Source organism: Neovison vison, chromosome 1 (genome assembly GCF_020171115.1).
Source record: "Neovison vison isolate M4711 chromosome 1, ASM_NN_V1, whole genome shotgun sequence".
In the NCBI taxonomy this organism is placed as follows: domain Eukaryota; kingdom Metazoa; phylum Chordata; class Mammalia; order Carnivora; family Mustelidae; genus Neogale; species Neogale vison.
Window position 1 is genome coordinate 48,987,651 of NC_058091.1, and position 25,298 is coordinate 49,012,948.

General features: G+C 38.8%; 1 protein-coding gene across 2 annotated transcripts in view; it reads right to left on the minus strand.

Moving 5' to 3' along the window:
- Positions 1–25,298, minus strand: part of BCKDHB (branched chain keto acid dehydrogenase E1 subunit beta) — a 224,954-nt gene that overhangs the window by 166,358 nt on the left and 33,298 nt on the right. For both annotated transcript variants that reach the window (XM_044246705.1, XM_044246714.1), the window contains exons 4-6: positions 15,758–15,891; positions 15,140–15,295; positions 12,725–12,833 (exon numbers count right to left, since the gene is read on the minus strand). In XM_044246705.1, coding sequence (XP_044102640.1) covers positions 12,725–12,833; positions 15,140–15,295; positions 15,758–15,891 — 399 coding nt within the window. The remainder of the gene's footprint in view (positions 1–12,724; positions 12,834–15,139; positions 15,296–15,757; positions 15,892–25,298) is intronic.

Here is a 25,298-nt window from a genome sequence, read left to right on the forward strand (position 1 = left end):
TTCAGTTTATCAAGTCAATCACAGAAGATATATAAACAAATTTAAAGGTAAATTTTGTACTTCAAGTTGATTAAAAAGCTTTTGATTCTTCTTTCTACTTACTAGATCAGGCCTTTTTATCACAGAAATAGGATAATAATCTATTAGCTACATGCCCTGTTTGTTTTGGGTTTATAATAAATGCTATTCAGGGGCCTCTGGGTGGCTCAGCTGGTTAAGTGACTACTTTTGGCTCAGGTCATGATCCCAGGGTCCTGGGATCAAGCCCAGTATTGGGCTGCCTACTCAGCCGACAGCCTGTTTCTCCCTCTCCTTCTGCCTGCTACTCTGCTTGCTGTTCTCTCTCTCTCTCTGTCAAATAAATAAATTTTAAAATGTTAAAAAAAAAAATGCTATTCCAGAGGTGTCTGGATGGTGTCTGGGTGTCTGCGTGGCTCAGTTGGTTAAGCATTTATCTTTAGGTCATGATCTCAGGGTCCTGGGATTAAGCCCCGTGCTGGGCTCCCCACTCAGTGAGGAGTCTGCTTCTGCTTCTGCTTCTCCCCCTCCCTCTGTAATTCTTCCCCCCACTTATGCTCTCTTTCTCTAATAAATAAATGATCTTAAAAAAAAAATAAAATCAATGCTACTCCACATGGTTAAGATAGAAGTCCACATGACTAAGTCATAAAGAAAAAATATGAAATAAGAAACATGAAATATAAAAATTCACTTGATCAAATATGCAAACACTGAAATAAATTGATAGTAATAATATTTGTTTAGAAGTACAGAGAAAAGGGATGCCTGGGTGGCTCAGTTGGTTAAGCAGCTGCCTTCGGCTCAGGTCATGATCCCAGCGTCCTGGGATCGAGTCCCACATCGGGCTCCTTGCTCGGCAGGGAGCCTGCTTCTCCCTCTGCCTGCCTCTCTGCCTGCCTCTCTGCCTGCCCCTCTGTCTGCCTGTGCTCACTCTCTCTCCCTCTCTCTCTGACAAATAAATAAATAAAATCTTAAAAAAAAAAAAAAAGAAGAAGAAGAAGAAGTACAGAGAAAAGGGATGCCTGGGTGGCTCAGTTGGTTAAGCGGCTGCCTTCAGATCAGATCAGGTCCTGAGATCGAATCCCACATGGGGCTCCTTGCTTGGCAGGGAGCCTGCTTCTCTCTCTGTCTCTGCCTGCCACTCGGTCTGCCTGTGCGCTTGCTCTCTCTCTCTCTCTCTCTCTGACAAATAAATAAATAAATAAAATCTTTAAAAAAAAAAAACAAAAAGTACAGATAAAAGTCTGGCAGTATGTATAATAAAAGGCCAACAGTAGCTGGGGAATGGATTTGTGAGCTCCTTTTATCTTCTCTTTAGCACTTTTTAGGAGTTTCAGTTAGCAGATAGGAAAGACTGAAAACCAAGTGGTGTGCCAAGTCAGCCAGCTAGGCTGGGAGTAGAGCCAACACTTCAAATTCAGGTAATCTGGTTCAAGAATCCACATTCTGAACCCAGAGTTTATTGGATTACCCCAGGGCAGAAAAGATGCCTACAGGAAAAACAAAGAACCTGATTAGGCACCTAATGTGTCCAAACTTAATGAAAATGGGTTATATTGAGGAAATTAGGAACTTTATTGGTAATAGGAACATGAGCTTAAATTAAGCAAATGAAAAAAAGAGAGAAAACATTATCTGGTCCAGAGAAGACAGAGTTCTATATCAAGGACGCAATAAAATGCCCTTATTTTTCTTTTTTTGTTCCGCTGTAAACTATATCAATATGATGATCATAGTAATGTGAACATTAATGATCTGACCAAAAACTACACAAAGTCCAAGAAGATACTGGGAGAAGTGTGAATATGTTGAGAGGAAGGAATGGCACATGCCGGAAAAAAGAAGGGCACATAAAATAGCTAAATTCTAGTAGGAAATTAAAAATCATAATCCCTAAAATGTTAAAAAGCAGTATAAGCACATTCTTTACAAATAAGATAAATTACGAGAAAAAAGTACTGAAAGAGTTGAAAAGAATCACCTATGGGAAATAAGCACAGATTTTGTGAAGGCTGAGGTAAGAAACTTCTATTTTTTGTCCTAAGATATATTACTTGACTTTTTAACTTCTGTAAAAGTGTTAATTTCAATTTAAAAACTAATTCAAAAATATCACAAAGGAACTGAATTCTCTCGCATGATTCAATTCTTGTCATTGAGTGTAACCAGTATTAAATGGAGTTGCCTACATCAAGATAATCCTCTTCATGATGCCAACCAAAACAAATTTAAAAGGCAAAAATATTCTTTTGTGTACACTGATGCTGGAAAAAAAAAACACTTTTAAAGTCTTCTATCACTCAGAAGCTACTTAAAAGAATTTTCTTCTCTTCAAAATATATGACTTCGTATATAATCAATGTATTTGCTAAAGAAAGAAAAAAAAATGAAAAGAAAAGCCCTTTGATACCATTATGACCTATTTTTGCCTGAAAGGGTCATCTGAATCCTGGAAATGAAGCAGCAGAAGGCTTTTAGTCTTTTTTTCTCCCCACTAGAACAACCATAGATGAAAGCCGTATTTCCTTCGTTATCACTGATGTCATAAATCAATTTCAATTAAATAAAGTCAAAAAACTCAAAAGGGATAAAAGCAAAGCTTCTCTATAAGATGCCTATATCTGATAATGTCACACTGACTCATTTTCTTTTTGAATCATAACTATTTTGCACATTTCTGACACTGTTTATATTGCTCTTCTAGATCGGTCTTTTCTAAATATACGTCAGCCAATTTTTGAAAGTCTGATTGCATATACCTATCAAAAATTAGAATAATATAGAAATATTCTCCTTCCAAATTTAGAAGATACAAGTTCTACATTTATTTATTGTATAATCAAAATAAGTAGAAACAAAATTCAAGAAAATTGCTGCATAAAGAATGTATTACCTATTTTTACTTTCATCTTTACAGTTCATAAAGTTACTGGCTGAACGAAAAGAAATCACTTCTCTCTGCTGTAGATCAGACACATGGGGAGTCACCACAGCACGGATGTTTGAACATACAGAACAGACTAGGGACCAGGCCCCAAAAGGAGGGAATCAGGGAGGTCAAGAAGAGTAGTGTCAAGGACAACTGCTGTGCCTTCACCAAATGGTTTCACTCCCTCTCCTCAAACTGCAGGAAGAGACATTGCTCAGCTGCCTCGGCCCCTAGCTGGGAACACAGAACTAGGTCCCTTAATGAATACATGAAGCGAAGCACAGGCCCCATCCATAACCATACTGGATTTGTGACATATATAGTTTTCATAACCTTCAGAGAAGCAAATTAATCCCATGTCAATGGAGAAATTAATGCAGTGTATATTCAAACCTTGAACTACACACACTGTAAGGTCTGTACAGCCTCAAAGCATGGCTACCGATAGCACAGATTTCCATTCAATTAAAAAGTAGATCCTTTTGCCAAACTAATCCAAAAGAAAAGAGAGAGGACCCATATTAATAAAATTAAGAATGAAAAGGGAGAGATCATGACTAACACCAAGGAAATAGAAACAATCATCAGAAATTATTATCAACAGTTATATGCCAGTAAGTTCAACAACCTACATGAAATGGATACATTCCTAGAAACCTATAAACTTCCAAAACTGAATCAGGAAGAAACTGACAACCTGAATAGACCAATTTCTAGTAACATGATTGAAGCAGTGATCAAAAACCCCCAAAAAAACAAGAGCCCAGGACCTGACGGATTCCCTGGAGAATTCTACCAAACATTCAAAGAAGAAATAATACCTACTCTCCTGAAGCTGTTTCAAAAAATAGAAACAGAAGGAAAACTTTCAGACTCTTTATATGAAGCCAGCATTACCCTGATCCCCAAACCTGGCAAAGAGCTCATCAAAAAGGGGAATTTCAGACCAAATCCCTGATGAATATGAATGCCAAGATTCTCAACAAGATACTAGCTAATAGGATCCAACAGTACATTAAAAAGATTATCCACCATGATCAGGTGGGATTTATCCCTGGGATGCAAGGGTGGTTCAACATTCGCAAATCAATCAATGTGACAGAACAAACCAGTAAGAGAATAGAGAAGAACCACATGGTCCTCTCAATTGATGCAGAAAAAGGCATCTGACAAGATACAGCATCCATTCCTAATTAAAACTATTCAAAGTATAGGAATAGAGGGAACATTCTCAACTTCATAAAATCTATCTATGAAAAACCCACAGTGAATATCATCCTCAATGGGGAAAAGCTGACAGCCTGCCCTTGGAGATCAGGAACATGACAAGGATGTCCACTCTCACCACTGTTGTTCAACATAGTACTAGAAGTCCTAGCAATAGCAATCAGACAACAAAAAGAAATAAAAGGTATTCAACTTGGCAAAGAAGTAGTCAAACTCTCTCTCTTCGCAGATGAGTTGATACTTCATATGGAAAACCCAAAAGGCTCCACCCCCAAACTACTAGAACTCATACAGCAATTCAGTAATGTGGCAGGATACAAAATCAATGTACAGAAATCAGTTGCTTTCTTATACACTAACAACGAAAAAATAGAATCGATTCCACTTACTATAGTACCAAGAACCATAAGATACCTGAAAATAAACCTAACCAAAGAGGTAAAGGATCTGTCCTTGGAAAAACTACAGAACACTCATGAAAGAAATTAAAGAAGACACCAAAAAATGAAAGAGCATTCCATGCTCATGGATTGAAAGAATAAACATTGTTAAAATGTTTATACTGCCTAGAGCCATCTATACTTTCAATGCCATCCCGATCAAAATTCCACTGGCATCAGTCAAAGAGCTGGAACAAACAATCCTAAAATTTGTATGGAACAGGAAGAGAACTCACATTGCTAAGGAAATGTTGAAAAAGAAAAATAAAACTGGGGGCATCACGCTGCCTGATTTCAAACTTTACTACAAAGCTGTGATTACCAAGACAGCATGGTACTGGCACAAAACAGACACATAGACCAGTGCAACAGAGTAGAGAGCCCAGATGTGCACACTCAACTCTATGGTCAAATAATCTTCGACAAAGCAAGAAAAAATATACAGTGAAAAAAGTCTCTTCAATAAATGGTGCCGGGAAAATTGGACAGCTATGTGTAGAAGAATGAAACTCAACTATTCTCTTACACCATATACAAAGATAAACTCAAAATGCATAAAAGACCTCAACATGAGGAAGGAATCTATAAAATCCTAGAGGAGAATCTATAAAATCCTAAAGGAGAATGCCTCTTCGACATCAGCCACAGCAACTTCTTTCAAGATATGTCTCCAAAGGCAAAGGAAACAAAAGTGAAAATGAACTTCTGGGACCTCATCAAGATAAAAACCTTCTGCACAGCAAAGGCAACAGTCAACAAAACAAAGAGGCAACCCACGGAATGGGAGAAGATATTCGCAAATGACACTATAGACAAAGGGCTGATATCCAAGATCTATAAAGCACTCTTCAAACTCAACGCACACAAAACAGATAATCATGTCAAAAAATGGGCAGAAGACCTAAACAGACACTTCTCCAAAGAAGACATACAACTGACTAACAGACACATGAAAAAATGTTCATCATCATTAGCAATCAGGGAGATTCAAATCAAAAACATACTGAGATACCACTCAGTATGCCGCTCAGTCCCCACATATAAAACCAGTTTAAATGGTCTACGGCCATACCACCCTGAACGCGCCCGATCTCGTCTGATCTCGGAAGCTAAGCAGGGTCGGGCCTGGTTAGTACTTGGATGGGAGGCCAAAATTAACAAGACAGTAAATAACAAGTATTGGTGGGAATGCAAGTTGGTGCAGCCACTTTGGAAAACTGTGTGGAAATTCCTTAAGAAATTAAAAACAGAGCTACCCTAAGACCCTGCAATTGCACTTCTGGGTATTTACCCCAAAGATACAGATGGAGTGACAGAAGGACCATCTAAACCCCAATGTTCACAGCAGCGATGGCCACAGTTGCCAAACTTTGGAAAGAACCAAGATGCCCTTCAACAGATGAATGGATAAAGAAGATATGGTCCATATATACAATGGAGTATTACGCCTCCATCAAAAAGGATGACTACCCAATTTTTTTATCAACATGAACGGGACTGGAAGAGATTATGCTGAGTGAAGTAAGCCAAGCAGAGAGAGTCAATTATCATATGGTTTCACTTATTTGTGGAGCATAAGGAGTAACATGAAAGACATTGGGAGATGGAGAGGAGAAGTGAGTGGGGGGAAATCGGAGGTGGAGACAAATCATAAGAGACTGTGGACTCTGAGAAACTGAGGGTTTTAGAGGGGAGAGGGTAGGAGGTAAGGTGTGCCTGGTGGTGGGTACTATGGAGGGCATGAATTGCAAGGAGCACTGGGTGTGGTGCATAAACAATGAATTTTGGAACACTGAAAAATAAAATAAAATAAAATATTTTTTAAAAAGTAGATCCTTTTAATTCTGTGGGTAAATCTTTAAGATAGCAGATTTCTGGGCATAAAACTAGGATGCTGGAGAAAGTTGTTTTATTTACGCCCTCCATTCAATAAAGTTTACATTGGACGTAAAATTGGGCAATGTTAGAAAGAAGGCAGCCTCTGGGGTCAGAACATCTTGGTTTAAACCTAATCACCACATATTCCTCTGTGAGCAACTTTCTTAAACTCTCAACTTCGGTTTCAGGATACCACCACCCTACAGGGCTCTTGTGATGATCAAATGGAACCAGTGGTGCCAAAAATGCCCAACACCTCACTCTGGAGACAGACAAATTGGGTTTGAGATCTAGCTGGGTGGCTTTGTACAAGTTGCTTAACTTCCCTGAATGTCCAGAGGTTCCTCGTGGCAACAGAATTTTTCTGATAAGGTTGTTATGAGGATTAATTGAAAGAGTTCTATACTGTATAGACAGAAAGACTATGTTAGCATCTCAGTGTTCAAAAAGTACTGAAAGATGAGGCAGAAACACACATGGATTATCCAACTTAATCCTCTCAACAAGCTTATGAAATAAATTCTATTACACATAAACAGATAGGGCTCCTATTTCAGCCATTAGGATACAAGTAGCATTTATATTAAGTTATGAAGGCTGTTGAAGATATTACTCAAACTAGGGATATCTTCATATTAAAAGAGAAGCATGTTTTCTCTACCAAGATGATGTATTATGCCAGTCAAGATTACCTATTCTATTGGTAAAGTCTACAGAGGACTAGAACTCAAAAAATATTAAATAGGTTAATAGGTTTCCCTCAGATCCTTCCATTTAGAAAGAGAAAGAGCAAAGGAACAAAATGGTGAGGATTTTCACTTTTGATTTCTATTTCTCCCCTTCCTCCCCACAATCTTCTACTAAAGAACATCATTCACTTAAGCAGTCCGGGAACTTGGCCCCTGAGCAAGAAGGTCCCATGACCTTCTGGGCAAGCCAACCAGAGAAAGTGCCGCTCAGTCCCCACATATAAAACCCCAGAAAAGTCAGAGTAGCTGGACTTGAGCCTCATATCCATCACTGGAGACCATGGCAGTCCCTTTAGAACCATAAAGAGTGGGGTAAGAGCAGTGGCCATGGGAAGAATAGGTCCTAGCAGGAAAACAAGGGATGAATAGTTGGTTAAAAAAAAAAAAAAAAGCTAAATGAGAGAGAGGTGTAAGCTAAAGCCTCTACAATTAAATCAGTCTCAAAAGCATTTAGTGACATAAAAAATGTAGATAAAATTCCACATTACAGGAAATTCTTTGAGTTAGGAAGTTTACTTTTATAGATGTCAAATATTTTGGCTTCCTAAGGAATTCTTTATCTGGTATCCTATAAATACTTTATTTCAGGAATTATGTATAGAACATGACTCAAAATTTGAAGAAATAACAGCTTAACTCAATGATGAGGAAAAAGCGAATAACAGACGATGCTTTCCTAAAATTTCCTATCCACCTAGTTGCAATGGTGCAGTGGCAAAATATGCCAGGGAATTACTCCTCAACAAAATTCTATTAATGAACATTATTAGAAAATGCCCTCTTCTATTTCCCTGGTATTTTTAGGCCTTCTTGTCCTCCCTTCCTATTCAACATCTCTCTCATACTTTGCTTCTCCTTATTTCTCTAGATTACATTCCGCTGACTTCTTTGGCCTTATCGTTCGGCTAATTCTCCCTTGGTTTATAATTTCTGGTTAAACCAGGGTTTTTTTCTTTATTTTTCTTTTTTCTTTTTCTGTGCCAGTTCAGTATGCATCTAAAATAAATACACACACAGATACCAAACATTCATTTTAGGGTATCTAATCTACCATTCTATTATTGTCAGACAAGGAACTTTTATTCTATCCTTATTCAGAACCTCCCTCTTCTTTACCCTCCTGAAATTTATTTAGACACCAAGCATTTCATATAATCAAAGAAATGTCTAGCCCATCCTCCTCTGCTAATTCAGGCCCTCATCATTTCTGAGACAAGCTGTTAAAACCTCCCAGCTCCATCTAACGGCCAGTCCTTTCTTCACACTAAGGTTTAGAGGTAGTAAGAGCCACACATCAGTTCTAGACATCCGTTGGATTCCAATCCATCCCAGAAGGTTCTAACATGTCCCTGTTCTCTCCTACTTCATGTCCATCTTCTCTGCCTGACAGTCAACCCAACAGACTTCAGCAGACAGCACCAAACACAGAAGCAACAATTTTCATAGACTGTTCAACTTCTATAATTATATATATTACAGCTATATATTCTTCACTAGATCTTGTTTTGCATCTCTGTTCAAACCTTGACCATAGGGCAGTATCTAGAGATCTGCTCATTCCTTCCAAGAGTTGCAGTATAATCCACCAGATGGATGCCACTTAGCTTAATCAAGCAAGTAGTGGACAAGTAATGGACCTAGTGGACCTAGTAATGGACAAATGGGTTATTTCTAGTCCTTGCTCTTATAGTGCTGCAGTGAACATTGATATTTTTTCAGACTTTTATAAGTGTATCTCTGAAATAGATTCTCAGAGATAGACTATAGGTAATAATCATTACTGCTATCAGTTCTCTTCCCTCCTTAAAATCTACAACTTCTTCTGGGAACCATGGTTCTAGGAACCATGGCAGATACTGGTAGTTGTTAATATCCATCTCCCATCATCGTATAATAAAATTTTTAGTTGGGCACTAAGCTAAAGGCAACTTTTCTCAGCCTCCCTTGTGACTGCTGTAGCACCATGATGAAGTCCTGACCAACAGACTAAGCACAGATTTAATAAGTATAATTTCCAAATCATTCTTTAAGAGGAGGAGAATTCTCTTCCCCTCTCCTTATTTCCCCCCTTCCTTGTGGCTGAAATGTTTCTTTGATGTTGGGAGCAGAGCAGCCATCTGGGACCAGAAGCCAGTCACAAACAGAGAAACCAGACAGAAGGATTCTGGTATCCTGATATTTATGTGAGAGAGAAACAAATTTCCATCTTACTTAAGGCCTTACCTTACTTACTTAAGGCCTTATTGTTAGCCTAAATAATATATCTAACTTTTGTAGAATCATCTACTTCAAGAATACATCTATGTTTAAGAGGTCATTCCATAAATAAAATATAAGGGCTCACATACATAGATTTTATAAACATTGCATTATACTCATAAGTTACCTTATATAAGACTATGCTCCGTTTAAGTAAGATTGCTTAGTAATTAACATAAATAGGCTATAACATAATGAATACAACTTCCAATTATTTTTGCAAAGGGTTGCCAGGCTAGTATTTAAAATACATGCATGAACCTTCCCACTATGAATTCCTTTAAACAACTCTAAATGTAAAGATTCATACCTTTGGTCTATGCTATTTTAACTATTCCCAAATGTATGCTGAAAATTCAAAAAGAATGTTGGAATAATACTCAACCTCTTAAATTTTTATTTATGGACACTAAGTCTTCCCATTGCCACCACTTCTAAGTGGCCTCTGTGATAAATCTAAAGTATCTTCTTTCATTGCGTTATCTGATTCTGTTAATACAGAAATGTCTTCTACAAAGCATCTCAAGTTACTGAATCAAAAATGCTCCATTCCTTTTTATATCATTCTGAACAACCGGAAGTTTGACGTTTCCTCCAGCAGCGTGAGGCAGACCTGAGAGATGAACAAAGATGGAGAGAGCCACTGCACGGAGGCCAATGAAGAATCAGTGGCAGAACAGGCAGAGCTCCCCTGCTCCCCTCCCCTCCAATAAAAGCAGCAGCCAAAATACGGTCAACTGTAAGACACCAATTTGAACCAGAAGCCAAGTCTAAGAAAACTATGGGATAAGAGCATCCTGAATTCTATATAAGAGCCAAGAATAAAATAAGTTAAATGGACAGCATCAGTTACTGCTTCAGAATTGATATACAGCATTGGTTCTCAAAATTTAGTTGGAGTCAGAGTCACTGGGAGGGCCGCTAAGAGACAGCTGAGCCTCACTCGGGAGGTTCTAAATCAGCAGGTCATGAATCAAGGCCTGACAATGTGCATTTCTAAGAAGCTCCCAGGAGGCTTAGGCTGCTGGTCCAGGGATCAGCTCTAGAGAACATGGATGGATATGAAGGTTTTGGTGGCTAGCTCTTTTCTCCTAGACTACGTTCTTCTGTAGAGAAACTCTCCAGCTGAGAAAGAACCTGTTTTACTCTTTACTGATCCCCTGGATCTAAGGAAAGATTCAGACTTAAAGTCCTTGAAATGGCACATAATCACTGGGAAACTTCTGAAAAACTTTTGAACCCCATTCCTCATCAGTGTTTTTCATAATCTCTCTCCCAGTGCCAAGGCTACAACAAATTTCTCAAGCTCTTAGCTGAATTCTGTAACATTATACATTTCCCTTTCCAATCCTGCTTTCAAAATTTGCAGCCAAATGAATATTACTTGCCTAAGTTTCTTTTTCACTCTCCATTTATTAAATATGTACTAAACAAAAATCTGCATTAGTTGATAAGCTAGCACAGTTGGTAGGACTTATAAATATAATACCCATAGGGGATCTAAGGTAATTAACAAATAGCTACTCAGTGTACACTATCTGTGTATTCCTATTCACTTCAAGACTTTAAATTCTTATGTTACTTTTAATTCCATAATGACATATACATCACAACAGAGTTCCTAAAAAATGTAAAGATTCCATTTAAAATATGTTTAACTTAAGAGCACTGCGACTCTGAAAAATTTCCAATGAAAGTATAAAATGGCATAACTCCTTTGAAAAACTCTTCAGTAGATTCTTACCAAGTTAAATCAACATCTACCCTGTGAAACGCCAATTCCAATTCCTGGATGTTTATTATTCAAAAGAAAAGAAAGAGTATGTTTACAAAGCACCTGATCAAGAATGTCCCTAGCAACCTTCTACAAAATAGGCAAAAACTGAAAACAGTGATGGACATTTGTTCATTAATAGGAGAATGGATAAATCGTGATTAAATTTATACAGTGGAAATACTACTCAGCAAATGAAAAAGGCATAAATTGCTGCTAACAAGCAACAAGGTGAATGAATCTCAAAACATGAGGTTGAGAAAGGAGGCAAACACAAGAGGATACAGATGGTGTGATTCATTTCTACAAAGCCCTAACACATGTGCAACTACTCTACGGGGACAGAATCAGAAAGTGGCTAAGTTTGGGTTAGAGAAAATGGGCTGGCAGAGAAGAGACAGGAGGAGCTTCCTGGAGTGAGGAGATTATTCTAGATTTTGTTTTTCACAGTCTTTACCTTGATGTGTAAGACTGTCAAAAAAAAAAAAAAAAAGCTATCAAACTGAACACTGAATATCTGTGCCCTTTATTGTAAGTAAGTCCCATCACAACAGAAAATAAAGCTAACGACTTGAGAAAAAGAATGATTTACAAAAGCAATATTCTTTATATCCAAAATAAAATATAGTTTAGATAGAATAGCTTGATATTTAAAATTTCCATTATTTGGGGAACCTGGGTGGTTCAGTGGGTTAAAGCCTCTGCCTTCGGCTCAGGTTGTGATCCCAGGGTCCTGGGATCAAGCCCCGCATCGGGCTCTCTGCTCAGCAGAGAGCCTGCTTCCCTTCCTCTCTCTCTGCCTGCCTCTCTGCCTAATTGTGATCTCTGTCAAATAAATAAATAAAATCTTTAAAAAAAATTTTCATTATAGGTGATAAAGAAGCAGTCACAGATGAATGGTTACAGAATTATGATTTCATGCTTAAGGTAGGGTGACTGAACATCTCGATTTGCCTTAGACAGTCATTCCAGTGTTGACCTGAAACCACAGCATTGTCAGTGCCCCCTTTGCTATCAAAGATATCTTGATTTAGTATATGTGCTGCCGAAGGGAGCACAAAGATATCTTGATTTAGAGAAAGACCTATAGCTAGAAGGAAATTTGATATTATTTGGTACAATGCACTCATTCACTTTTCCGTTCAACCTACACTCATTAAGCATCTACTATGTAGCTAAACATAGCCTCTATGTTCTTGCTACCATTTCACATTGCTCCTTTGTTTCCACAATTAGAACCTAAAACAGAAGGATGGATTTTTGCCTAAAGTTAGCATAAAATAAACAGTGAAAGACAAACTAAATACAGAAGAAAGCAATGAGAATTTTCTATAAGCAAGGAAAATATAAATCAAACTTACAAAACAAAAAAGTTAAAATTTTTTTGAGCTGTGTAAAACAAAATGCATAAAGATATTCACAAATATAAAATAAAGAAAACCTTTACCTGCTGCCCTGTAAAGTATTTTAGGTTCAAAAAATATACAAGGATTTTTATCCTCTATGCATGACAAAAGAAGTCCTTTGGCCTGGAAAGGGCTTCTGGGTACAACCACCTGCAAAAACAGATTTTTTTTTTTAAAGACCATTTTGATACAAAATGTAGTCCAGTAAACTCACTTATAAGAAGGGGAGATATTTCAGTAACTAATTATTACTAATTGCAGAACTCTTGCATTTTTAGCCTAATTACCATTATAAATGTTACATATTGTCCCATCCCCCAAAAATTCCATTGTTGAACAAGTATTTATCAGATGCTGATCATAGTCTAGTAGCTACGATACTGTTCTCTTAAAAAGCTAAGCTTCCATACATATATTAAAAGGAAACTGCAAGAAGCAAAGTTGTCAGTATCTTCCTGTAATTCACCTATTAAAAAAATATTTTCCACTTATACCCTGCTGCTACTTTCAAAGGGCATGTAACTCTTCTCCAATTTTGATACCAAAATTTCCTCCTTTCCCATGAAACACAGGGTCTTCATTTCCTAAGTGGAAAATAATTCACTGACTTTATGATCTGGGCACTGTAACGTCCGCTTATCGCAACACTGAAAGGAAAGTGTGGATATTGCCCACTTCCAGCTGAGATAAAAGGGCTCCAGAACCTTCTTGAGAAGGCCTTTGACAAGGAGGAGGATGATCACAGAAGATGGCACATGTGTTAACTGGGCCAAGCACTCTATGGGGATACTACTCTTCTTAGCAACCCATACTATTATTATTTTCCCCAATTTAGAAAGAGAACCAAGGGATTAAAAAAGAGATCAAATAATTTGCCCAAAGTTACACTGATTGTTTGACCACGGTTTCTCTCACAGTTCTAACACCAGACCCTAAGCTCTTACTGTATCATTTTGCCTCAAATCACAACTTATGTCTAGTTTTTAACAACTGTTAAATAATTACGTAAATACCAGTGAATACCAGTGTTACATGAGAAGCGTTATTCAAATAAATCCGAATTTACCTTAAAGACTCAAATGAGATTCCTTGAAACAAACTACATTTTTCCAAATCAATTTTACACCATTTTAAACTGAAGGATTATTTTTAAAAAGTAGCACAAATCTCACTCTTTTCTGTAAAAAAGACTTCTGAACACCGTTGCTTACCATAATATACAATGTCTTTAGGTTCCTACTTTAGTTTCTCTTCATCTGCTTTCCTCATGTATTTCTGGCATTTTGTACTATTTCCATTTGGGATTAAAAAGAGGGAAAGGGACAAGTGAAGAAAGGAGATTGTGAGGGGACAAAAATCTCTACTTAGAAGTGCTGGGTAAGATCATAAACTTTAAATGTCAATCAGTTTTCAGCTCAGGCACAAAAATAAGTGTGTTTAGGGATGCCTGGGTAGCTCAGAGGGTTAAGCATCTGCCTTCTGCTCAGGTCATGATCCCAGGTTCCTGGGATCAAGTCCTGCATTGGGCTCCCTACTCGGAAAAGGGCCTGCTTCTCCCTCTCCCTCTGCTGCTTTCCCTGCTTATGCTCACTTGCTCAGTGAAATAAATTTTTAAAATCTTTAAAAAATAATAATGAAGTAAGTGGTGCTTCAAATGTGGCTTCTGTCCCAACCTACCGCTTCCATCTTGTGCTGAAAAATTATGCAACCTCCACTCAATTAAAAAAAAAAAGTGTGACTTTATAAAAATAAAACAGACACATGTTTACAGCCAATTCATGTTCTCAAACACACATACAGCCCTGGGTGGACCTAGGAGTTTCTATCATGATGCCCTGGAAGGCTCTTTAGCAAATAGAAATGGAAAAGATAATGTAAAAAATTAAAACATAAAATATGCCCAAATGTCATTTTTTTAAATCAAAATACCTAAACTATTGTGGAAGACTTAAGATTATTACAGACAGCTTTAAAAGAGAGATGCTTCAAAATTATTTGATGGAGTATTACCTTACCTGGAAAACACATCTTGATAACAGAGGCTTCTCTTAAATGGAAGCAAAAGTCCTATCCCTCTGACTTTGAAGTAAATATGTACTAAACCGTATATCTATTAAAATTTACCCAGAATCAGTTAAGTGAGAAAGCCCCATTAGAAAGAAACAGAGCTTTGAAAGAGAGGTAAGTTAAACCAACTATGTTCTCTGTCTCATCATTTATAGTTGGTGAAATTAATGTCAGGGTTAAGCCAGTGCTACTTCAACAAGAATATTCTATAAACCTGGGAACTGAAGAGCTGATCTAAAATAAATATTCCCTTTCTAAAAAAAGCAATTAAGTTCACATAAATTCCACAAATCCTGTTTGCTTTCCTCTGGCTAAGCATATTAGTTAACAGAACAAACCAGAATGGAAATATCCAACAGAGATCAAACAAAGTGTATAAATGAGGATACCTTGATTCCTGGGCAGTGAGCAAAAAAAGCTTCAGGACTCTGAGAATGATAAAGAGCCCCATGGCCAACACAGCCCCAAGGGGCCCGGATGGTGAGGCTTCCACAATTAAAAAGATCTCCAGAACGATAGCGATACTTGGCAGCTTCATTAACAATCTAGGGGTAGGGGGTTAGGGGGAGAGAAAAAGGACAGGTCACAAGGAGTCTTTTATTTTCATCCCTTTCCTTAACCATTTTATTAGATCTTTAAATATATGCCCATAATAAAATAACTCATAATGCATGAGCTCAAAGATGACCAAAAAATCCCCAAGATCGGAGGTGGGAGAGTGGAAGCAAAACTCCAACACTTCATGGATGTAACCTAAGACATGTTTAATCATAGGGGCACCTGGGTGGCCTAGTCAGTTAAACAACTGCCTTTGGCGCAGGCCATGATCTCGGGGTCCTGGGATCGAGCCCCATGGGGGGCTCCCTCTGCTCAGCAGGGAGTCTGCTTCTCCCTCTCCCTCTGCCCCTTCCCTGCTTGTGTTCTCACTCTCTCACTCTTTCTCAAATAAATAAACAAAAATCTTAAAAAAAAAAATGTTCAATTATAGTAAAATGAAACCTTCTTACCTGATCAAAAGCAGGGAAAATATAATCTGCAAACTGAATTTCCGCAATGGCAGTAGCCCCAGTGACTGCGATCCCAATTCCAAACCCAACAATTCCTTGTTCACACAACGGTGTGTTGAAAACTCTATCTTTTCCTAAAAAAAGAAAAATTAGTCTTAATATGACAAATGGGAGTGATACAATACACAGCACAAGAGAGAGTCTAATTCAGAGAGTTAATGGTGACGGAGCATAAAAAAGGTGAAGGAAATAGAAGATAATTAGCATGAGGGCTGCTTTAAAAGCAAACATAATTATTATATTAACTGTAAGTAATCTTAGCGTTTCAACTGAAAGAAAGGTTGTCACTCTGGGATAAAAGAAAGCAAAACGCAACTACTTAAAAGAAAACACTGAGACAATAAAGATAACCTAAGAATCCTAAGTAAAAAAGAAAGAAAACAAACAATGAAAGCCTTAAGCAAAACAAGGTGTTGTCACCACAGGATCAGTGGACAAAGTAAACTTTAGGGGAAAAGGCATTACCAGAGATAAAGCGGGAAAATTCATCATTTTGAAAGGTTCAAGTCAGGAGGAGGACATAGTTCTAAATTTACACTCATGGAACAACACAGGCTCCAAATAAGAAAAATTAACAGAATTAAAAGGAAAAAGTGGATAGATTCCCAATATAGAGGGAGATATTAATACACCAATCTCAGTAAGTGACAGAAAAAGCATACCAAAATAAAAAGTCAGGACTAGAGAAGATCGGAATATGATTAGCAAATACAACCTAACACAAGGAAGCAGTTAATTCACTGACCACAGACTAGGCTAAACATCCAATCTCAACAAATTTTGAATGATTAAAATCCTAACAGGGTGTATTCCCTCACTACAGCTGAACTAAGCTAGAAGTCAATAACAGAAAGAGAGTTAGAAAATCCTAAGTTAGAAAAAAATTTTAAATATGTCTAAGGATCCACGGCTCAAAAAAATTATAAGGAAATTATAAAGTATTTTGAACTGAATGACAATGAAAATTATGTATCAGTTTGTGAAGGCTACAAATTTAGTAAGGAGTCCAATAACTCTTTTACAGACTAACCTGCCCACACGTATTATCAACTCTGGACACAATGTAACAAATAAGTGACTTAAAGGCATTGGAGAGCCAAAAAGCAGCCTAAACCAAAGAGGCCTTGACCCTTGAAAGAAAGGAAGGGCAGTGGATAAGCATAACATTTATAAGTCCTGGCCCCTGAGGGGACTCTGCATTCTCTGTGACAAGAGACTGCTAGGATTCAGACAAGACAGACTCAGTCTTTATTAGCTCGGAGCTATGAGAGAATGAAAGGGGTTCAGGGGTGCCAGTGGACAGACATTGAGGGACCAAGCCCCTAAAAGAACACCACATAGGGGTACCCCAAAGTCCATGTGTATACTCCATCCAAATCTTTGGCTGACCTCTATGGCTGCAGGAAACGTGAAGAACCCAGCAGGTAACAGCTGGAAGCCCAAAGAGCTGAGCAGATATTTCAGCTCTACCTACTAAGAAAAATACAGAATTTGGAGTTTGAGACTCTTCAAACTAAAAGAGCTTGATAAACACTTCAGGCTTCACATTGAAAACACAAGGTATATGTTACTAGTGTTCAATTCTCATTTGAAATTTCACCACCTGTCCACCAATAACCAGAAAAATCCTAAGTTCAGGGAGCTGGGTAGACAGACACAAATAATGACCACAGTCTGGCCAGGTGACTAGAATTCTGTGGACAGATCGGGGATTCATATTTCAGTCCCAAAATTGAGGGACACCAGTTCTTCTTGTTGCACAGAATTCACTCTCAGCTCAATCATTCCTTTTGAATACGCATCACAAATAGGGCAGGTGCTGGGAAATGCCAGCCAGACACATCCTGTAGTCTGCACTCTCTAAGCAGCTGCAAAAACTTAAAAGCATGATTCATACTCATCACCATCTGTGACTATCTTCTGAAACTGTGACCTCTATCACTCATCGTTCCCTATTTGACAGAGAACAGCTTGATACGCTCTGAAAATCCAGGACTCCACTGAACTATGAACAATTCCTTAGTCGTAAGGTTCAAGCCGTCTCCTGTAGAATACATACCTCTGGAATGTCTGAGCCTCCCTAACTAGGTGAGCAGTGTTCTTATTTATTTCCTGCCACTTCGAGTTCCCTGGACTCAGGTATTTGTCATCTCAAGACGTAGATACAGCTATTTTTTCCCCTAAAGATTTTACCTATTCATTTGAGAGAGAGTGAAAGAGAAAACACAGAGGGAGAGAGAGAAGCAGACTCCCCACTAAACAGAGGTCCCCATGTGGGGCTTGATCCCAGGACCCTGAGATCACAACCAGATCCAAAGGCAGATGGTCAACTGACTAAACCACCCAGGTGCCACTAAGTACAGCCTTTTTTGCTGCTAGAAGGTGGCAAAGTTGAGTTTCTCAGAACTGTTACTCAAATGCCTGCTTGGTCTGAGGAAATGGCTTAATTTAACAACTCTCTCCAACAAGCTGCAATGACATGAACTGTTTGTTAAAAACGGACGAATGGATAAGGAAGATGTGGTCCATATACACTATGGAGTATTATGCCTCCATCAGAAAGGATGAATACCCAACTTTTGTAGCAACATGGATGGGACTAGAAGAGATTATGCTGAGTGAAATAAGTCAAGCAGAGAGAGTCAATTATCATATGGTTTCACTTATTTGTGGAGCATAACAAATAGCATGGAGGACATGGGGAGATGGAGAGAGGGGAGTTGAGGGAAATTGGAAGGGGAAGTGAACCATGAGAGACTACAGACTCTGAAAAACAATCTAAGGGTTTTGAAGGGGCGGGAGGTGGAAGGTTGGGGGAACCAGGTGTTGGGTATTAAAGAGGGCACGGATTGCATGGAGCACTGGGTGTGGTGCAAAAACAATGAATACTGTTATGCTGAAAAGAAATTTAAAAAAAAAAAAAAAAACTGTTTCTATCTTCTCCCAAAAAGGTAATGATGGAGGATAAGAACACACGTAACTTGTACAAAAATAATGACTTCCTCCATATTATAGTGAAATTAACCTGATACAAACTCCGTACACAGAGTATCCCAATGGGTAAATTAACACATGCAGTGATTGCGCCATGAGTCAAGACAGATCTGGTTTTCAGTGCTACCTCCACTAATTACTAAACTCCCTAAGGCTCAATTTACTATCTATAACAAAAGAATCATGATACTAAAAAGAGTAAAATAATTAGAAACAGGAGATAGGGCTACTGTGATTTTTTTTTTAAGATTTTATTTATTTATTTGACAGACAGAGATCACAAGCAGGCAGAGAGGCAGGCAGAGAGAGAGGAGGAAGCAGGCTCCCTGCTGAGCAGGGAGCCCAATGCGGGGCTCAATCCCAGGACCCTGAGATCATGACCTGAGCCAAAGGCAGAGGCTTCACCCACTGAGCCATCCAGGTGTCCCAGGGCTACTGTGATTTTAAATAGGAGGGTTGGAAGGGGAGGTGAACCATGAGAGACTATGGACTCTGAAAAACAATCTGAGGGGTTTGAAGTGGCGGGGGGGGGGGGGGGGGGAGGTTGGGGTACCAGGTGGTGGGTATTATAGAGGGCACGGCTTGCATGGAGCACTGGGTGTGGTGAAAAAATAATGAATACTGTTTTTCTGAAAATAAATAAATTGGAAAATAAATAAATAAATAGGAGGATCAGGAAGGTCCCACTGAGAGGTGACATATACAGAGAGAGTTGAAGGAAGTGAGAAAGTGCACTATGCATATATCTGAGGGAATAAATGTTCTGGGCATAGAGATCAATAAGTGCAAAGGTCCTGGGATACGGGCATTTCTTATTACATCATAGAAAAGGCAGGAAGTCCCCAGTGCCTGGTCTGGAGTAAGAGCAATACTGATAGGAGATAAAGCTGAAGAGTTGAAGAATATGGGATGGGGAGGTGACACAGATCAGACAGGGCCTTGCAGGTCCCTGTCAGCTCTCTATTAACTATGACAATGAGTGAGTCAACAATTAGGTGAGGGAGACAGGAAGCCATTGAGTAAAATCCTTCCATTCTCTCAACTACATTCCATCTCTCTAGCTGGTACTTGGTGAATAACCTCTAACCACACAAGGGGGACATGGCAAGTCTGATTACAGGATACTACCATACCAGTAAGAGATGATGACACCTAATTGCAGAAAAGGTGTGAGACTCTGTGGATATAGTCTAAATATAGAGTTGAAGGGATTTGTTGATAAAATGGTTACAGAGCATGAGTCAGAGAAAAACACCAAGGATGACTCAAAGGCTTCTGGCCCACGCAAGCTGAAGGACAGAGTTGCCCTTAACTAAGGAAAGGCAAACCATGAAGCATGCTGGGATGAAATACCACTTATGGAGAGGTTACATCTAAGATGCCTTCAGATGTTAAGGTAAAGCTCGTAAACAGACTGTTAGATACAGAAGTTGAAAGTCTTCATCATCAAGACAGCACTAAAAAACATGGGCCTGGGTGTGATTGCCAATTAAGTGTATCTGAGTATATAGAGGAAAAATCCAATGTTAAAAAGACAAGCAGTGAGAATATAATCAGCAAAGTTGAAAAGAAAAAAAAAAAAAAAGCCAAGAGTTTGGAGGAAAAGTAGGAGAATGTGCTGGCCTATAAGCCTCTTCTAAGAGGCCTAGATCAAGAGGGAGAGGGAAGACAGGAGACAATGAGTAATGATAATTATTGGGAGAAGTTTTGTTGTAAAGGGGGAAAAAAAGGAGGAACAACTGACTGGACAAAAATATGGGTCAATAAAGGGAATTTTTCTGTAAGACCAATAAAAAAGCATACTTGCAGGCTTATAAAAATGATCGATAAAGAAAGGAAGAAATGATTGAGAAAATTAATGAAATGAAGAGACAGAAGAACAACCAAGACTATGGCTTTGATGGGGAGGAAGGGGTCTAGTGTGGAGAGGTTGACAGGAACCCTTGCATTCAGTCAGAGTGCGGGAGGAAGGCATGTGTGAGCACCGATGCGGATACAGGAGTGTGTGCAATGGCGAGAGCTTGTCAAAGTTCTCTCTTCACTGCATCTATCTTTTTGGAAAAACATGAAACTAGATTACTGGTAAAAAGTAAAGATGGGTGTGCGGCAGTGTTGAGGAGAGAGAGTATGAAATAGTCTTCTGGAGGGCGCCTGGGTGGCTCAGTCAGCTACGCGTCTGCCTTGGGCTCAGGTCACCATCTCAGGCCCTGCTATTAAGGCTGGTGTCGGGCTCTTTGCTCAGTGGGGAGCCTGCTTCTCCCTCTTCCTCTGCCTGCTGCTTTGCCTACCTGTGCTCCTTCTCTCTCTCTCTCTCTCTCTCTCTCTGTGTCAAATCAATAAAATCTTAAAGGGGGGGGGGGGGGAAGGAAGGGGAAGGAAGGGGAGGGGAGGGGAGGGGAATGTCATCCAGGAAAATGGAGAAGTGAAAGGACCAGGATCTGGCAGCAGGATGGTAGGCAGCAAGAGTGACCCCTGGAGATTACTAGTCTCAGACTAAAAGTGACATCAATTGCAAGATGACGTTTTTCCTCTGGTAACATTCTACTTAAGATTGAGGGTTTAGGAAAGGGTATTTGTTAAATTAGACACCCACATGCAGAAGAATGAAGCTGGACCACTTTCTTATACCATACACCAAAACAGACTCAAAATAGATGAAACATCTAAATGTGAGACAGGAATCCATCAAAACCCTTGAGGAGAACACAGGCAGCAACCTCTGTGACCTTGGCCACAGCAACTTCTTGCTAGACATGTCTCTAAAGGCAAGGGAAACAAATGCAAAAATGAACTATTAGGACTTCATCAAGATAAAAGGCTTCTGCACAGCAAAGGAAACAGTCAACAAAACCAAAAGACAATGGACAGAATGGGAGAAGGTATTTGCAAATGTGCTATCAGATAAAGGGCTGGTGTCCAAAATCTATAAAGAACTTATCAAACTCAAAACCCAAAGAACAAACAATCCAATCAAAAAATGCACAGAAGACACAAAAGACATTTCTTCAAAGAAGACATACAAATGGCCAAAAGACACAAGAAAAATGCCTCACATCCCTTGGCATCAGGGTAATAAAAATCAAAACCACAGTGAGATACCACCTCACACCAGTCAGAATGGCTAAAATTAACAAGTCAGGAAACAACAAATATTGGCGAGGATACAGAGAAAGGGGAACCCTCCTACCCTGTTGGTGGGAATGCAAGCTGGTGCAGCCACTCTGGAAAACAGCATGGAGGTTCCTCAAAGAGCTGAAAATAGAGCTACCCAGCAACCCAGCAATCGCACTACTAGGTATTTATCCCAAAGATACAAATGTAGTGATCCTAAGGGACACCTGCACCGCAATGTTTATAGCAGCAATGTCCACAACAGCCAAACTAGGGAAAGTGCCTAGATGTCCATCGACACACGAATGGATACAGAGGATGTCTCTCACACATACACACACACACACACGCACACACACACAGATACACACACACACTAGAATACTACTCAGTCATTTAAAAAAATGAAATCTTGCCATTTACAACAACATGGATGGAACTAGAGGCTAGTAAGCTAGGCAAAATAAGTCAATCAGAGAAAGACAATTATCATATGATCTCACTCATATGCACAATTTAAGAAACAAAACAGAAGATCATAGGGAAATGGAGGGAAAAATAAAGACAAAATCAGAGAGGGAGACAAACCATAAGAGACTCTTAAGCATAGGAAACAAACTGAGGGTTGATGGAGGGGAAGAGTGTAGACAATGGGGTGACTGAGTGATGGACATTAAGGAGGGCATGTGATATAATGAGCACTGGGTGTTATACAAGACTGATGAATCACTGACCTCTACCCCTGAAACTAATAATACATTATATGTTAACTAACTGGATTTAAATTTAAAAATAAAAATAAAAGATTGAGGGTTTAAAGATGGGTTTAGCTGAGATCGGATTTTGCCAAGCAAATAATAACATGGAATTTAAGCTGGGTATAAAGGGAAGAAAGGTCATCAGGACAGTGAGATACAGTGACAGGGTGGTGGAATTCATGGCTTTTAAGAATCAATATGGCCAAAAAAAAAAAAAAAAATCAATATGGCCAAAAGGTTGCTGGATTGGAGGTACTAGAAGCAGTGAGCTAGGGAGGTTCAAGGTGGAAGTCAGAGCTGGGGATGCCTTAGATTAAGATCCTGGAAGGACCTATTTACTATTACTATTTACTATTTACTATTGATAATGATAACATCTGGGATAGGACGTTAGAGTGAGGGGATGAGGTAGGATGAAGGACAAGATCACTAGAGAGATCATTGAGAACACCATCCATGTGGATACTGACAGGAGTCCTGGAGAGGCAGACAGTGAACCAAGGTGGAATGAAGAACGGTGGCCTGGTATGAATGGATGGCAAGGAAGGACTATATTAGTGTTCAGGACTCATCAATTTACTGATTTAGTGATAGTGCTTAATAAATGTTTATTTTTAAAGGAAAAATTAAATGATGGAAGCTAGGTTTCTTTTGATTCAGAAATCCAGTCTTTCTTTACTTTCTCAGGTGACTAAATTCAGCTTTTGGGTATTTAGAACCAAATTTCTCAAATTCACTCCTATTAAGTAGCATTATGTGATTATATAATAATCTCACACAGACCACACCCTTTAGGTCAGGTGGTTACATAGAATTGTAGCCCTGAAACACATGACCATTTAAAACATTCATCCAAATGATAAATATAATCAAAGATCAGTCGTAATTCCTAACTTTCAAAGGCAGCTTGACTCTAATGACACCCTAGTTTCTGAAGCTCACGGAAAACTGGAAGGAGGCGGCAGCTTCATCAAAGCGCTGGAAATCAAACTCAATGAATGTTTAGGTAAGTGGTCAGGGGCTTCGATTTCATAAGAAAGAAAGAAAAAAAGGGGAAAAAAAAAAACTATCTTTACCCTGAAATAGATCTTCAATGCCCAACAAGATTTTCTAAGTCAGAAAAAAGGAAATACTATCCAAATCACTTCTTTCTAAAGCTCAAACAATGGAGTAAAATTAAGTTAACATTTCAGATAAACTTACTGCTATTGATGCTATAGGTACCTAGGAGAAAAGGCATCCATACAACATACCAACTTCTTAAGTTTTGCTCGCTGTGCTTCAATTTTAAGCTATCTCTCTTTGTATAACTCCATGACCTCTTGAGTCCACGCAAACGTGTAGAATGCCAGATGTTTGGTTATTTAAATAACTAATGTGTTAGAATCTCATTTGTCGACAAAAATCAGGCATCAAGTCATACCATGACGTCCTTAATAGTTCTCTTCTTTTGTAAAGGGAACATGATTACATCACTGGCAGCACACTGAGACGTGAAAGATACTGTCCACCATGGAACGCCAAATATTAAAAGAAAACCAGCAGCAAGCTGGCTTTTCTAGCCAGAGTCACAGATGGATATAACCAAGTCCACCAGTGAACCCAGTTCCCTATACAACATTTAAGCCACAACTAGCTCAGAAACAGTGAGAAGAGTGCAAAGAAACAAAACTTGGGAAAAAAGCAGCAAGCAGTCATAGGTTAAAGTAACAACATTACTTCCTGGTAGGTCATGAAAGTCAGTGAGGACCTGCTTCTTTTCAGTGCCCAGACATATTTTGGAACCCATGACAAGTTTTAAACTAGCTTTCCTTGTGAACACAGTGGTCCTGCAGGTTATTAAATCTACCTTGGGTAAAATTAAATTTATTATTACCACAAAATTTCTGGAAAGGCAGCTTTAAAACTGCCCATCTCTAAGCAACACGTATCTTCTTAGGACACAAATCTAAACAGGTCAGCATATCCTTCCAGAAAAAAGAGATCAGCTCCAACAGGGAAGCACTTCAAGTCCCAGATTCCCTGACCAAAAGGGTAAATAAGGACATGAAACATTCATGATTAATATTCATTAAGCTAAATAATAAACCACAGGTAAGGCCATTGTAGATATAACTTTCATAGGGAGGGGGACGGATAATACATTACAATATTTGTAGTCACAGACTTTCTGGAATATGTTGTGATTTTACATTTTAAAGTTTGCCAATAAAGAATTTGATAGACAACTATCATAAGATCTCGCTTATATGAGGAAGTGGAGATGCAACATGGGGGGTTAAGGGGGTAGGAGAAGAATAAATGAAACAAGATGGGATTGGGAGGGAGACAAACCATAAGTGACTCTTAATCTCACAAAACAAACTGAGGGTTGCTGGGGGGAGGGGGTTTGGGAGAGGCGGGGTGGGGTTATGGACATTGGGGAGGGTATGTGCTATGGTGAGTGCTGTGAAGTGTGTAAACCTGGAGATTCACAGACCTGTACCCCTGGGGATAAAAATATATGTTTATAAAAAATAAAAAAATTTAAAAAAAAAGAATTTGATAAAGATGAAAGGTATTTGTTTTAGGATCAAGTAAAGCAAAGTCAAAAGTTAATCCAGAATACTTCTACCTCT